This window comes from Oncorhynchus tshawytscha, linkage group LG28 (genome assembly GCF_018296145.1).
Source record: "Oncorhynchus tshawytscha isolate Ot180627B linkage group LG28, Otsh_v2.0, whole genome shotgun sequence".
NCBI lineage: Eukaryota > Metazoa > Chordata > Actinopteri > Salmoniformes > Salmonidae > Oncorhynchus > Oncorhynchus tshawytscha.
The window spans coordinates 21,252,997-21,266,715 of record NC_056456.1 but is presented as its reverse complement, the minus strand read 5'-3'; the positions used below and the strand labels follow the sequence as shown (position 1 = coordinate 21,266,715).

The window sequence follows — 13,719 nt, the reverse complement described above, 5'->3', positions numbered from 1 at the left end:
TCAGTGTCTAGAAATAAGCATTCAACATGTGACCCAACATTCATATACATAATATTTGTAACACTGCAAGTCAAATGGAATCTTTAGTAGTGTATGCAGACTATGCACATATGACCTAGTGGGGGATAGAGTGTCAGTTTATTCAAGACAGTTTTCAAGTTTCCAAGTCAGTGTTTTACTATCCCCTTCAGGACGATGAAGAGGAGGTGTTCCTTCAACCCAGTCCCAAACCCACCAGACAGCCCCCAGAGGTCAAGCCCCAAACCACATCTGTTATCACAGCCTCAGCTGAGCCAGAGGAAGAGGAGGATGAAGAAGAGGATGAGGAGGAGGATACATTCATGAAGGAACTACAGGTAAATAAACACTGTCAGATACAGAGTGACATTTCCTGACATTTAATCCTAGTAAAAATTCCCGGTCTTAGGTCAGTTAGGATCACCACTTTATTTTACGAATGTGAAATGTCGGAATAATAGTAGAGAGAATTATTTATTTCAGCTTTTATTTCTTTCATCACATTCTCAGTGGGTCAGATGTTTATATACACTCAATTAGTATTTGGTAGCATTGCCTTCAAATTGTTTAACTTGGATCAAACGTTTCGGGTAGCCTTCCACAAGCTTCCCACAATAAGTTGGGTGAATTTTGGCCCATTCCTCCAGACAGAGCTGATGTAACTTAGTCAGGTTGGCAGGCCTCCTTTACTCGCACACGCTTTTTCAGTTCTGCCCACAAATTGTCTATAGGGTTGAGGTCAGGGCTTTGTGATGGCCACTCCAATTACATTGACTTTGTTGTCCTTAAGCCATTTTGCCACAACTTTGGAAGCATGCTTGGGGTCATTGTCCATTTGAAAGAGCAATTTGTGACCAAGCTTTAACTTCCTGACTGATGTCTTGAAATGTTGCTTCAATACATCCACATAATTTCCCTGCCTCATGATGCCATCTGTTTTGTGAAGTGCACCAGTCCCTCCTGCAGCAAAGCACCCCCACAACATGATGCTGCCACCCCCGCCCCATGCTTCACGGTTGGGATGGTGTTCTTTGGCTTGCAAGCCTCCCCCTTTTTCCTCCAAACATAACGATGGTCATTATGGCCAAACAGTTCTATTTTTGTTTCATCAGACCAGATTATATTTCTCCAAAAAGTACAATCTTTGTCCCCATGTGCAGTTGGAAACGGTAACCTGGCTTTTTTATGGCAGTTTTGGAGCAGTGGCTTCTTCCTCGCTGAGCGGCCTTTCAGGTTATGTTGATATAGGACTTCTTTTACTGTGGATATAGATACTTTTGTACTTGTTTCCTCCAGCATCTTCACAAGGTCCTTTGTTGTTGTTTTGAGATTGATTTGCACTTTTCGCACCAAAGTACATTTACATCCTTCCTGAGCGGTAAGATGGCTGCGTGGTCCAATGTGGTTTATACTTCCGTACTATTGTTTGTACAGATGAACGTGGTACCTTCAGGCATTTGGAAATTGCTCCCAAGGATGAACCAGTCTTGTGGAGGTCTACCATTTTTTTCTGAGGTCTTGGCTGATTTCTTTTGATTTTCCCATGATGTCAAGCAAAGAGGCACTGAGTTTGAAGGTAGGCCTTGAAATACATCCACAGGTACACCTCCAATTGACTCAAATTATGTCAATTAGCCTATCAAAAGCTTCTAAAGCCATGACATGCTGTTTAAAGGCACAGTCAACTTAGTTTATTAAACCTCTGACCCACTGGAATTGTGATACAGTGAGTTATTAGTGAAATAATCTGTCTGTAAACAATTTTTGGAAAAATTACTTGTGTCATGCACAAAGTAGATGTCCTAACCGACTTGCCAAATCTATAGTTTGTTAACAAGAAATGTGTGGAGTGTTTGAAAAACTAGTTTTAATGACTCCAACCTAAGTGTATGTCAACTTCTGACTTCAACTGTACATACCACAAATACACTACATGACCAAAAGTATGTGGACACCTGCTTGTCTCATTCCAAATTCATGGGCATTAATATGGAGTTTGTCCCTCCTTTGCTGCTATAACAGCCTCCACTCTTCTGGGAAGGCTTTCCAGTAGATGTTGGAACATTGCTGCAGGGACTTGCTTCCATTCAGCCACAAGAGCATTGGGGAGGTCGGGCACTGATGTTGGGCATTTAGGCCTGGCTCGCAGTCAGCGTTTCAACTCATCCCAAAGGTGTCCGATGGGCTTAAGGTCAGGGCTCTCTGCAAGCTAGTCAAGCTCTTCCACACCGATCTCAACAAAGGGGCATTGTCATGCTGAAACAGGAAAGGGCCTTCCCCAAACTGTTGCCAAAAAGTTGGAAGCACAGCATCGTCTAGAATGTTATTGTATGCTGTAGTGTTAAGATTTCCCTTCACTGGAACTAAGGGGCCTAGCCCGAACCATGAAAAATAGCCCCAGACCATTATTCCTCTTCCACCCAACTTTACAGTTGGCACTATGCATTTGGACGGGTAGCGTTCTCCTGACATCCGCCACACCCAGATTTGTCTGTTGGACTGCCAGATGGTGAGTGTGATTCATGACTCCAGAGAACGCATTTCCACTGCTCCAGAGTCCAATGGCGGCGAGCTTTACACCACTCCAGCCGACGCTTGGTATTGCGCATGGTGATCTTAGGCTGCCCGGCAAAGGAAACCCATTTCATGAACCTCCTGACAAATAGTTATTGTGCTGACATTGCTTCCAGAGGTAGTTTGGAACTCTGTAGTGAGTGTTGCAACTGAGGACATACAATTTTTATGCACTACATATTTCAGCACGGTCCCATTCTGTGAGCTTGTGTGGCCTACCACTTTTCGGGCTGAGCCATTGTTGCTCCTAGATGTTCCCACTTCATAATAACAGCACTTACAGTTGACTGGGGCAGCTCTAGCAGGGCAGAAATTTAACAAACTGACTTGTTGGAAAGGTGGCATCCTATGACGATTCCATGTTGAAAGTCACTGAGCTCTTCAGTACGGGTCATTCTACTGACAATGTTTGTCTATGGATTTCATACACTTGTCAGATATGGGTGTGGCTGAAATAGCAGACGCTGTCGTACAATCTACTAATTTGAAGTGTTGTCCACATACTTTTGTCTATATAGTGTATGTACAAAGCATTTGTCCATTTTGGACCTTTTTAACATAAACATTAACACTAGTGTACATGCATTACTACACTGAACAAAAATAGAAATGCAACAATTTGCATGTTGCAATCTTTCCTTCTATATTTTTTTATCCTTTATATAACTAGGCAAGCCAGTCTAGAACCAATTCTTATTTACAATGACGGCCTAGGGACAGTGGGTTAACTGCCTTGTTCAGGGGCAGAATGACAGATTTTTTCTTTGTCAGTTCAGGAATTCGATCTAGCAACTTTTCGGTTACTGGCCCAACGTTCTTAACCACTAGGCTACCTGCCGCCCCAGTTACAGTTCATATAAGGTACTGAGTCAATTTAAATAAATTCATTAGGCCCTGACCTATGGATTTCACATGACCGGGAATACAGATCTGTATCAGTTGCTCACAGATACTTCATGCAGAGCGACACATCTCCTTTGCATGAAGTTGATCAGGCTGTTGATTGTGGCCTGTGGAATGTTGTCCCACTGCTCTTCGATCCCTGTGCGTAGTTGCTGGATATTGGTGGGAACTGGAACACGCTGTCGTACATGTCGATCCAGAACATCCCAAACATGCTCAGTGGGTGACATGTCTGGTGAGTATTGGGGCCATGGAAGAACTGAGACATTTTCAGCTTCCAGAAATTGTGTACAGATCCTTTCCACATGGAGCCGTGTATTATCATGCTGAAACATGAGATGATGACAGCGTGATGGCATGACAAAGGGCCTCAGGATCTCGTCACAGTATCTCTGTGCATTCAATTTGCCATCGATAAAATGCAATTGTGTTCGTGGTCCGTAGCTTATGACTGCCCATACCATAACACCACCATGGGACACTGTTCACAATGTTGATATCAGCAAACCGCTCGCCCACATGACGCCATACGTCTGCCATCTGCCCGGTACAGTTGAAACCGCAATTCATCCATAAAGAGCACACTTCTTCAGCGTGCTAATGGCCATCGAAGGTGAGCATTTGCCCACTGAAGTTGGTTACGACGCCAAACTGCAGTCAGGTCAAAACCCTGGTGAGGATGACGAGCACACAGATGAGCTTCCCTGAGCCAGTTTCTGACAAGTTTGTGCAGAAAGTCTTTGGTTGTGCAAACCCACAGTTTCATCAGCTGTCTGGGTTAGCGACAATCCCGCAGGTGTAGAAGCCGGATGTGGAAGTCCTGGGCTGGCGTGGTTACACGTGGTCTGCGGTTGTGAGGCCGGTTGGACGTACAGCCACATTTTCTAAAACAAAGTTGGATGCGGCTTATAGTAGATAAATTAACACTAAAATAATGTCAAATGCACACTCCCTCAAGACTTGAGACATCTGTGGCATTGTGTTGTGTGACAAAATTACATGTTTAAAAGTGGCCTTTTATTGTCCTCAGTACAAGGTGCACTTGTGTAATGATCATTCTGTTGAATCAGCTTCTTGACATGCCACACCTGTCAGGTGGATGGATTATTTTAGCGAAGGAGAAATGCTCACTAACAAGGATGTTAACAAATTTGAGCACAACATTTGAGATAAATTAGCTTTTCAAGCATATGAAAAATTCCTGGGATCTTTAATTTCAGCTCATGAGACATGGGACCAACACTTTACATGTATGTCACCTTGTGTTGTTCAATGGAGGAATGTCTGTGTGAACAAGAATAAGTGCAGACAAATACATCAGATAGTGTGATATTTAACTCAGCATTTGTTGTACAGAGCCCTTGTCATGCAATCTGGAATCTGTGATCTAATCAGTGCACTTTGACCTCCTCAGGTGTTTCAGAAGTGCACTCTTAGAGATGTAGGCACAAAGTGCGTTGTAGACCTCACAAGCACTGCATCACAAGTCAGACAGATAGAACCAGAGCTCTCCCTTTCACCCAAAGTCCCTAAGGTAACAGATGCCTTATTACTAACCCCATGTGTGTGGTGTGCCTATGGTCTGACCTGAGGCCTGCACTCATTGCTTATATAGTGCATTCGGAAAGTATTCAGACCTCTAGATTACGCTACAGCCTTATTCTAAAATTGAGTCAATTGTTATTTTTCCTCACCAATCTAAACACAATTCCCCATAATCACAAAGCAAAAACATTGTTTTTTATTTTAGCAAATGTATAAAAAAAATCTGAACTGAAATATCACATTTACATAAGTATTCAGACCCTTTACTTAGTACTTTGTTGAAGCATCTTTGGCAGTGATTACAACCTCAAGTCTTCTTGGGTACTGAGGAGTGGCTTCCGTCTGGCCACTCTACCATAAAGGCCTGGTTTGTTGAGTGATATAGAGATGGTTGTCCTTCTGGAAGATTCTCCCATCTCCAAAGAAGAATTCTGGAGCTCTATCAGAGTGACCATCGGGTTTTTGGTCACCTCCCTGACCAAAATCTAATCAAATGTATTTATATAGCCCTTCGTACATCAGCTGATATCTCAAAGTGCTGTGAGAAACCCAGCCTAAAACCCCAAACAGCAAGCAATGCAGGTGTAGAAGCACGGTGGCTAGGAAAAACTCCCTAGAAAGGCCAAAACCTAGGAAGAAACCTAGAGAGGAACCAGGCTATGAAGGTTGGCCAGTCCTCTTCTGGCTGTGCCGGGTGGAGATTATAACAGAACATGGCCAAGATGTTCAAATGTTCATAAATGACCAGCATGGTCAAATAATAATAATCACAGGCAGAACAGTTGAAACTGGAGCAGCAGCACGGCCAGGTGGACTGGGGACAGCAAGGAGTCATCATGCCAGGTAGTCCTGAGGCTTGGTCTTAGGGCTCAGGTCCTCCGCGAGAGAGAGAAAGAAAGAGAGAGAGAAAGAGAGAATACTTAGAGAGCATACTTAAATTCACCAGATAAGACAGGAGAAGTACTCCAGATATAACAAACTGACCCTAGCCCCCCGACACATAAACTACTGCAGCATAAATACTAGAGGCTGAGACAGGAGGGGTCAGGAGACACTGTGGCCCCATCCGATGATACCCCCAGACAGGGCCAAACAGGAAGGATATAACCCCACCCACTTTGCCAAAGCACAGCCCCAACACGACTAGAGGGATATCTTCAACCACCAACTTACCATCCTGAGACAAGGCCGAGTATAGCCCACAAAGATCTCTGCCACGGCACAACCCAAGGGGGGGCGCCAACCCAGACAGGAAGATCACATCAGTGACTCAACCCATTCAAGTGACGCACCCCTCCTAGGGACGGCATGAAAGAGCACCAATAAACCAGTGACTCAGCCCCTGTAATAGGGTTAGAGGCAGAGAATCCCAGTGGAAAGAGGGGAACCTGCCAGGCAGAGACAGCAAGGGCGGTTCGTTGCTCCAGAGCCTTTCCGTTCACCTTCACACTCCTGGGCCAGACTACACTCAATCATATGACCCACTGAAGAGATGAGTCTTCAGTAAAGAATTAAAGGTTGAGACCGAGTCTGCGTCTCTCACATGGGTAGGAAGACCATTCCATAAAAATGGAGCTCTATAGGAGAAAGCCCTGCCTCCAGCTGTTTGCTTAGAAATTCTAGGGACAATTAGGAGGCCTGCGTCTTGTGACCGTAGCGTACGTGTAGGTATATACGGCAGGACCAAATCAGAGAGATAGGTAGGAGCAAGCCCATGTAATGCTTTGTAGGTTAGCAGTGAAACCTTGAAATCAGCCCTTGCCTTAACAGGAAGCCAGTGTAGGGAGGCTAGCACTGGAGTAATATGATAAAAAAAAATTGGTTCTATTCAGGATTCTAGCAGCCGTATTTAGCACTAACTGAAGTTTATTTAGTGCTTTATCCGGGTAGCCGGAAAGTAGAGCATTGCAGTAGTCTAACCTAGACTAAGGCTAGACCAAGGCTCTTCTCTCCCGATTGCTCAGTTTTGCCAGGTGGACAGCTCTAGGAAGAGTCTTGGTGGTTCCGAACTGCTTCCATTTAAGAATGATGGAGGCCCCTGGGTTATTGGGGACTTTCAATGCTGCAGAAATGTTCTGGTACCCTTCCCCAGATCTGTGCCTCGACACAACCCTGTCTCAGAGCTCTACGGACAATTCCTTCGACCTCATGGCTTGGTTTTTGCTCTGACATGCACTGTCAGCTGTAGACAGGTGTGTGCCTTTCCAAATATTGTCCAATCAATTGAATGTACCACAGGTGGACTCCAATCAAGTTGTAGAAACATCTCAAGGATGTTGAATTGAAACGGGATGCACCTGAGCTCAATTTCATAGCAAAAGGTCTGAATACTTATGTAAATAAGGTTGGATTTTTAATTCAATGCTTATCTAGGCCTCTAACACTAATTTGATCTGGGGCCTGACTGTCTGTGCTTTCAGCTTCATCAGCCTCTGAATCTGGTCTAAGATTGGATCTAGAGCTTGCTTGTGATTGAATGTGCTTCTGAATACTGGTCTGACTGCCACTCAGTGCTGTGTTTTGCTATTGCTGCTGGAATGGCTTGGGGGTCGGAGGTTTGGTGTTTCTCATGTTTTCTTCTCATGAAAATGTTATCTCTGCTTTTCAAAGAATTGACTGATGTCTCATATAAAAGATGTATGGTGTCTCTTTGTGTTGGAAAATATTTGCTCTTGATTTCCAGTTCCCTTCCACTTTGAGATTACGGACTAATCATTCACACTGTGCAGTGTTCTTACCTGGCTTTGTGAATGAATCTGCATCTGATATTTTGTTCCCTTATCACATTCGTATCACATTGTGCTTGACTCTATTTCCCTTAGTGTTCTACGCATGCTCTCTTGGCTGCCATGGCTGGTCTCGTCACTGTAAATGAAAGTGTAAACGGAATTCTAAGAGCTGTTGTGCAATGATGTTATCCCCTAAACTGTCCTAGGAGAGTCAGGAGAACCAGGGTAAAGAAAAAAGTGTGCTCAACACCGATGAAAACAGATTTGACACTGTACCAAAGAGTCCCAGGGTAAGTCTTTCATCCCCATATTACCCATGTTCCTCAGTCTGAATACAGTATATACAGGTAACTGCCAAAATAAAGGAAACACCAACATCAAGTGTCTTAATAGGACATTGGGCCACCACGAGTGGCCAGAACAGCTTCAATGTGCCTTGGCATAGATAATACAAGTGTCTATTGGAGGGATGCGACACCATTCTTCCATGAGAAATTCCATCATTTGGTGTTTTGTTTATAGAGGTTGTGGAAAACATTGCCGTGGGAACCGCTCCATAATCTCCCATAAATGTTCAATTGGGTTGAGATTTGGTGACTGAGACACACAAAATGTCTTTAAACCCTCTATGCTCCTTTGAGACCCCTCTTTTAAAGTCACTGAGATCTCTTCTTCTAGCCATGGTAGCCAAAATAATGGTCAACTGACCCTAAGCATGATGGGATGTTTTATTTCTTTAATTAACTCAGGAACCACACCTATGTGGAAGCACCTGCTTTCAATATACGTTGTATTCCTAAATTACTCAGTGTTTCCTTTATTTTGGCAGTTACCTGTATATATTTTTTAATGTTAATAGATACTTCCCTCCTTTTTTCCCAGGTCATGTATTATGTTATGGGACAGATATCCAATGAAAAGCCTCCATCGGGAAGAACAGACCAATCGGAAGGGAGAGAGGGAACAGTGTCCCCCTCACAGGTGGCAAACACAAATATGCTTGACTCCCAGCAGCTAGAGTTACTAACAGCAGATGAGTCACCTCTAGTGGTGGAGTGCGAAGATTGTCCTCCTGAAACACAAAAGATAGCAGTTGGAGAAGATAGTGAGAAGGCGAGCCTCGTAGATGAGAATGACCTGAAGGATCCTGTTGAGAGTCAGAAAGAGGAGGTGGATGAACCTGTGTATTCTACAATACCTGCAGAGAAGAAGGACTTACCTGCACCTACTGAATTCAGCACTCATCCTGCTAACAGTATACCATCATCTCCACCAGTACCAAGTACCAATCAGTCTATAACTATTATAGCTCAGGAGGGTTCAGGTAGTCCAGTGTCTCCTCCACCAGTAGAGAGTGTGAACCTGGATGACAGCCAGAGCCAGCAGGTAGTATTTAGGTCATCCAGAGGCAGAGCACCACGGTATGTAGAGGAGAGCAGCAGCCTGAGCCCTGACCTCCCCGACGAGGAGGGCTCTCCTCCCCCTGAGAACATCTCCTTCATGATGATTACCAGCAACAGAGTGCAGGCTCTGTCCACCAGGCAGTACCAGGAGATAGTAAGTAGGACCAACGGGTCCGAGGTTCAGACCGTCAAGGTGGGGAACGACACCACCACCAGCGTCAGCCAGGAGGAGCACTGTGGCTTCGATAGGAAGCCTGTGATCATCATATTCGACGAGCCCATGGACATTCGGTCGGCCTACAAGCGTATGTCCACCATCTTTGAGTGTGAGGAGGAGCTGGATGTGATGCTGCACCAGAAGAGCATCGAAGAGGAGAACGAGGAAGCAGAGAAGAATGTACCTCAGGTAAAGCCTAACACTGATCTCCAACAGGCAAACAAGACAGCAGTGACAGAAAACACTGCAAACGGTCACAGTAATACTCCTGCTGTGGTTGCGCAACAGACAAGTACATCAGAGTGCTCATCGCCAGAACAGTCTAAAACAGAGTCCTCAAATGGCAGCAAACCAGAGTCCAAAAATAAGTTCAAATTCAAGTTCCCAACAAAAAAGCTGGCGGCCATCAGCCAAGCGATTCGCACTGGGACCAAAACAGGCAAGAAGACGCTCCAGGTGGTGGTCTATGAGGACGGGGAGGACGGACACATGAAGGAGACCAAGAGGTTTGAGATCAACAGCAGCAAACCCCAAACTGACTCCAGTCACCTCACCACTGTGAATAACGTAATGTCATCAAGCACTCTCACCTGGTCAAACTCTAAACACAGAACAGAGGCGATCTGTAAGAACACCTACGAGTCCAGAAACAGTTTAGATGAGACCATTAAAAAGCGGGAGATCATCGTGGATAATATAAGCCCCTCTGCGCTTAAGATAGACTCCTGTGAAGAGTCTCCATCCACTATGAAACTCAAACAAGAGAGGGAGGGCAGTCCCTCCAAGAGGTCTACCCCTCCTCAGGTCTCTAAGTCCCTTAATCCTCAGAGTAAGAAGTCCAAACCACAACTTCCACAGCTTCCCAGACCGTCCATCACGAGCAGCTCCAAGAAACAGGTCTCTCTTAAAGTTGCTTCCCTCTAACTGCACTGGTGGCTGGGTCCCTGGTAGATTTCCAACCTCTAACCAATAAAGATTAACATGTTTTTCAGGTGTTGCTGGGGATACAACTGGGATCTACCTCTGCTTATAAGCTGTCTTTGTGGTGTCAGCTGACATGATTGTTGTCCCTTGGGATCTGGATTGCTATGATGTGTTTTTGTGAACTTTGAACAGTTAACTTTGTCTGGGTCAAAGTGACAGGCTTTAAAATGACTGGCTTTATACTGTACTTGTGGTTCTGTTGTGCATGCTCTGCTCTCAGAGTTGGTGCAGGTTGGTCAGTGGTTCCCAAACTTGGAAAAAAGTTGTGTACTCATAAATTGACCCACCAGCTCCCTACATATACAACATAAAATACAGGTGAACACAAAATCCACCATTACAGATAATGTCTCAGGCTATGGCCTAGAGCTACCCCTGCTTGTACCCCAGTTTGGGAAACACAAACCTACTGTAAGCATGCTGGAATCTTATTTCTGAATACAGGTTTTTCTTTGTTGTTGCTTCGGCTCTTAGGTGTTTTCACAATCCGTCCCTAAAATACAGTATCATTTTTGTGTTTCTTTTTGTCTGTTTGAATATTTACAGAATACCAGTGGCTCTCCTTCTTCAAGTCAGATGTCACGTTCTGCATCTGCAAAGTCCTGGCAGCAACCAGCCGGGTCAGCTGACAAACCAGGGGGAAAAGCTCAGAAGCTCCAGGGCAATCAGAAGCAGTTTCGACAGGTAGTTTTACTATAAGATGGCCTGTGTCAGGAAGTATTGGAGCAACCACTTTCATGATGTAGAGAAGTGCGTTCATGTAAAGCATTGGAAACTGTACAATTATGAGATGTTTGTTGAATCCATGCGTTCTCTGTCTTGTTCTCCTATGTCTTCAAGACCTTTTGACTTACCATATGTACCCTCTTCACCTCTATATGCTCCATGAGCATGCTCAGCATGTAACCTTCAGTCCCTTTGAGATGGAGAAAAGGATAGAAGATTGGCAAGGATATATTCACTTCACTTTTTGAAGATCTCCTTGAATTAAGCATTTTCATTTTTTGCAAACAAATGCGATTCTCTAAACTTAAACTAAAGCAACTCAAATGATCCATCTAAATTCACCCTCTGTCAGCTATCCAAGTATTCTTTAACCCTCTTCATCTCACCCTGAGTAGCATGGTATTTATGTCATAAACATTGCGTGTGCTTGATGAGTAAGTGCATTTAATTGGTTAATTAGTGGGCATCATTAACCCTTTAGATCATTTCCTGACTTCATCTGTTTTACTGTGGTTGTTTATATTTTCAATGAATCATCTATTTTTTGTGTATTTTAGTGCCATCTGTTTGCTTTGTAACATTGTTTATTTATCTTTGTATAATAACACTTCTTTTGCCTTTCTTGACATTCCATGTCTCCTGCCATCTTTGTTTCGCAGGCCATCAGAAGTACTAAGAAAGCAGGTGGGGATAGTAACCATTCTTTCCTTGCTTTACCTGCTTCTAAGATCCCAGCCTTTTGTCATAGCTCTGGAAAAAACACGTCATCCCCAGATCCTAACTCAGTGCCTAACCCTATTAAATCACCTTCATCCTTCCCATCCTCCTCACACAAGTCTTTCATCCCGTCTCTTAATCTGAGTCGTCTCGTCCCTCCTAGCCCGTCTCTCAATGACAGACGTCAAAATCTTTCCCTCTCGTCTCAAACCCAAAATGGCCGACCCAGCCATTTCTCTTACTGCTCATCTTCCTCTTCCTCCTCCAACTCCCCCTCTTCCAACTCATCCTCTTTGTCCCCCACATCCACGTCCTCCACCTCATCCTCCCCTCCCTCCTCTCCTCGACTGCCATGAGTCAAGGTGCAAGGAGTATCCACCGTATTGCACATATACCCAGCTTCACCGGTCACAAGATGCAATGTGGACACAGCAGCAAAACCACACAAACACCAGCAGCTTCTTTATCTAAGGACATATCATGATCTTTTTATATCTATAAATTACAGTGGAGGGAAATGCTGTTTTCATGGCAAAATAATACAATTGCAGGGCAGTCTTGTTTCTCTCTATCCCTTCCATACGTGTTTGATAATGAACCGTTTGAAAAAGAAAATACATTGACCTGGTTTTCAGTCAACACTCAGTTTGAGCAAGAGGACCTTTTTATTTCTGCCTCGGCTTTTGTATGATGATAACCATAATAACAAGATAACTACTTTGCATTACAAATGATCAACACAAAAAGGTGCAAACATTCTAGAATTAATGCTAGTGCAGTTTGGTGGTGCTGGAAATCTGGATTTTATTTTTATTGATGTGAGAAATCTTTGGTTTAATTGATGGTGTTGAATATAATGTATATTTTATAAGAATTTGAGTGACAGATAATATGCAGATTTGATCTAAAATAACAATTTATTATATAAGGAAATCAAATTATTTTGGGGATAGATATAGTATATTTCATCTAGCATCTGTCATTCACTTGTCATCTGTCAGAGAATCTCTTCTATGCAATGATCTTAGATGTGTAGAGTGTGAGTGGAACTTTAAGGGAAAAAGAGCTTGGGGATTTCTTAAGCTTCCTATGCACTGCCAAATTGTTTGAGCTAACAAGATAGCTACTGTACAATCAAGGTGATGTTTAGAGGACTTTTATGGCAGTAGATGTGGTAAATGCCAAAGTATTTGGTTTTACAGACCATGTATCTAAGACATGCACTGTGTGGATGTTGTAATGTTTTCCTTTGGGATGGCACCTACTTATTTTAACCAAATAGCTTACTGTGATACTCTTATATTCATATCAGTAACTGGTGTTTACATTCATACTTAGTGACAGAAGTTTACATACAAGTACATTATAGAGATTTGACATATTTATCTGTAATATTAGAGAACTATTGTGTTTGCACAACTCCTATTTAGTGGTCTCTGATTTTGTAAAGCTGTAAACCATGTTGTAAAAATGTATTGTGGAATGAAATACTTGTGAGGTTGAAAAACTAATAAAGGGCTTTCTGTGAGTGATTTGCTGTAGGCTTCTATTTGTTCATGTTATATTCATTTGTATAATTGTATGAAAATATGTTTACTGGCGTAGGTATTGATGCAAAATAAGTTTGCACTTCCTATTATTGCCCAACAGAGGGCAATGTACACATGCAATTTTACACAGGAAAGAGGGCAGCCAGACAGCTTTTGCATAGCAGTATTTTTCAAATGTTCAGAATAATTTACATAAAATAACTATACGTAAATGTAATACAGATTTCAAACAGATTTTGAAGCAATAATTTGCTTCGAGTCCAAAATAAATGTGTGAAATTCTAAAAGAGCTGAAACAATAGATCTTAAATATGGTCTCTGATTAGGTCATGGATATTTGCTCTGACAAAGAA

At 43.2% G+C, this 13,719-nt stretch overlaps 1 protein-coding gene across 6 annotated transcripts in view; it reads left to right on the top strand.

The window, feature by feature from the left end:
• The window catches only part of LOC112226913 (sickle tail protein homolog), a 51,841-nt gene extending 38,493 nt beyond the window's left edge, over positions 1-13,348 (top strand). For 4 of the 6 annotated variants that reach the window (XM_024391579.2, XM_042307649.1, XM_042307648.1 and 1 more), the window contains 6 exons: positions 192-356; positions 4,910-5,029; positions 7,976-8,059; positions 8,652-10,286; positions 10,920-11,057; positions 11,759-13,348. In XM_024391579.2, coding sequence (XP_024247347.2) covers positions 192-356; positions 4,910-5,029; positions 7,976-8,059; positions 8,652-10,286; positions 10,920-11,057; positions 11,759-12,172 — 2,556 coding nt within the window. In that variant the 3' untranslated portion in view covers positions 12,173-13,348. The remainder of the gene's footprint in view (positions 1-191; positions 357-4,909; positions 5,030-7,975; positions 8,060-8,651; positions 10,287-10,919; positions 11,058-11,758) is intronic. The other 2 variants (XM_042307650.1, XM_042307645.1) reach the window with 2 other exon arrangements.
• Positions 13,349-13,719: the final 371 nt, after the last annotated feature.